Here is a 2,124-nt window from a genome sequence, read left to right on the forward strand (position 1 = left end):
AGAAGCAACCGAGCCGCCTGAACTTCCTATACCACCCCATCTGATGGAGGAACCAGAGCTTCTAACCTATTTCCAACAAATTCATAAGCTAACTCATTTGGGCATCAGGAAACTCTGCTACTGGCTCGACATCATGCCACCAGTAGCCTACCTCTATCTAAGGTCCAAAGACTGGCTGAACAGGTCACCAAGAATTGTAAAGCTTGTCAACTTGTCAACCTTCATCCCTCAAAACCCGTTGGGGGAATAAGGTTACGAGGAGATCAACCTGGACAATTTTGGGAAGTAGATTTTACTGAAATAAAGCCTCCCAAATATGGACTCAAATATTTGTTAGTCTTTATAGACACTTTTTCAGCATGGACCGAAGCCTTTCCTACCAAACTGGAGACTGCTCAAGTAATAGTCAAAGAGTGGATGGAAGAAATATTTCTTCGTTTTGGCCTGCCAAAGGTAATTGGGTCTGACAAGGGGCCGGCATTCATGGCTCAGGTAAGTCAGGGCGTGGCCAAGGTGATGGGGATTGATTGGAAGCTTCATTGTGCCTACAGACCCCAAAGTTCAGGACAGGTAGAGAGAATAAATAGAACAATTAAAGAGACCTTAACTAAATTAGTCCAAGAGACTGGCCTTAAGGATTGGACAATGCTCCTACCTTATGCTCTATTTAGAGCAAGAAATACTCCAATTTCTAAACCACCTAACCTAACTCCCTTTGAGATTTCATATGGTTCTCCTCCCCCCATACGAGACCTTAGTCCATGGCCTAAAGACTTAAAAATACCCCAGACTCCCTTGGCTGATAGACTCTTGATTCTTGACCAGATCCAGTGGATCTTATGGTGACAACTTTCCTCGGCCTACCAGCCCAGCGATGGACCCACTCCCCACCAATTCCACGTGGGAGACTACATGTTCATCCGCTGACATCAGACTGAGACCCTACAACCCCGCTGGAAAGGACCCTATCAGGTACCATTAACCACACCCTCAGCAGTCAAACTTGACGGCATCACTTCTTGGATCCACGCATCCCACCTCAAGCCTGCACCTCAGCCATCCGACCATGAATGGATTGTGGAAAAGACTGATAACCCTCTTAAGGTTCGGGTTTGTAGAGTTACTAACCCTGGGCCCAATTAAGGGGGATAGCTCCAACCCTCATAGACCCTGGAAATGGACCATCATTCGTTGGGAAGATGGCAGTACTTTCACTACTTGGGTGGGACCAGGAAACCCTTCCCTCCAGGTTGCTTTTTGTAAATTCTTTGGACATACCAACCCTAATAACCTAGACAACTGGAACTGTCAACATACTATATACATGTGCCCGGCTTCTAACCCCGGAAAAAGTTACTGTAATAGCCCTAACCAGTATTATTGTGCCTACTGGGGCTGTGAAACTATAGCTACCCACTGGACAATAGATAGCCCAGACCCAGATATCAGAGTCAGCTACAGTCCCTGGGGATGTACCCCAACAATTGTCACAGCCACTAGTTATTTACCCACTCCCAAGGGGCCTAAAAGATGTAAAGTGTTCTTCATAAATATTACCACACCTGAGGACCCTGGATGGTTAATAGTAAAAACTTGGGGATATAGAATGTGGACCTCAGGTACAGATTACGGGAGCCTTATCCTAATAAAGAAGGAACTAGTCCCCCAAAAGCCTATTGGGATAGGACCCAATCCTGCCTTAATTAAAATTCCTCTGGTCTTGCCAACCACCCCAAGACCTAAACTTACCTCCACATCCTCACACCTCCCACTCCCTAGATTCGTGCCCACAGTTCCATATGAGCTAAACAACCAAGTGTATAATCGGTTGTACAGTCTCATACTGGGAGCTTATTCAGCCATCAACCATACTCAGACCAGCCTCACTCGGTCTTGTTGGCTATGCCTGTCTGCTTCACCACCTTACTATGGAGGAATTGCTTCAAATGGGACCTATATCACCCATTCCTCTGGCTCTAATTGTGATTGGGATCAAAGCCATAAACTCACCCTATCTGAGATAACGGGACATGGGACTTGCATAGGAAACCCCCCTCCTCACATTAAGCCTTTATGTGCTGCCATCCATCAGGTCAACAATGAAGATAAATTTCTTCAACCCCC

At 46.1% G+C, this 2,124-nt stretch overlaps 1 protein-coding gene across 1 annotated transcript in view; it reads left to right on the forward strand.

Annotated features, from left to right (window-relative positions):
- Positions 1–2,124, forward strand: part of LOC105743731 — an 80,273-nt gene that overhangs the window by 4,444 nt on the left and 73,705 nt on the right. Inside the window, 3 exon segments of the mRNA XM_012517255.2 lie at positions 3–113; positions 116–1,121; positions 1,792–2,092. Of these exon segments, the coding sequence (XP_012372709.1) occupies positions 3–113; positions 116–1,121; positions 1,792–2,092 (1,418 nt within the window).

This window comes from Octodon degus, unplaced genomic scaffold (genome assembly GCF_000260255.1).
Source record: "Octodon degus isolate 3935 unplaced genomic scaffold, OctDeg1.0 scaffold00159, whole genome shotgun sequence".
In the NCBI taxonomy this organism is placed as follows: domain Eukaryota; kingdom Metazoa; phylum Chordata; class Mammalia; order Rodentia; family Octodontidae; genus Octodon; species Octodon degus.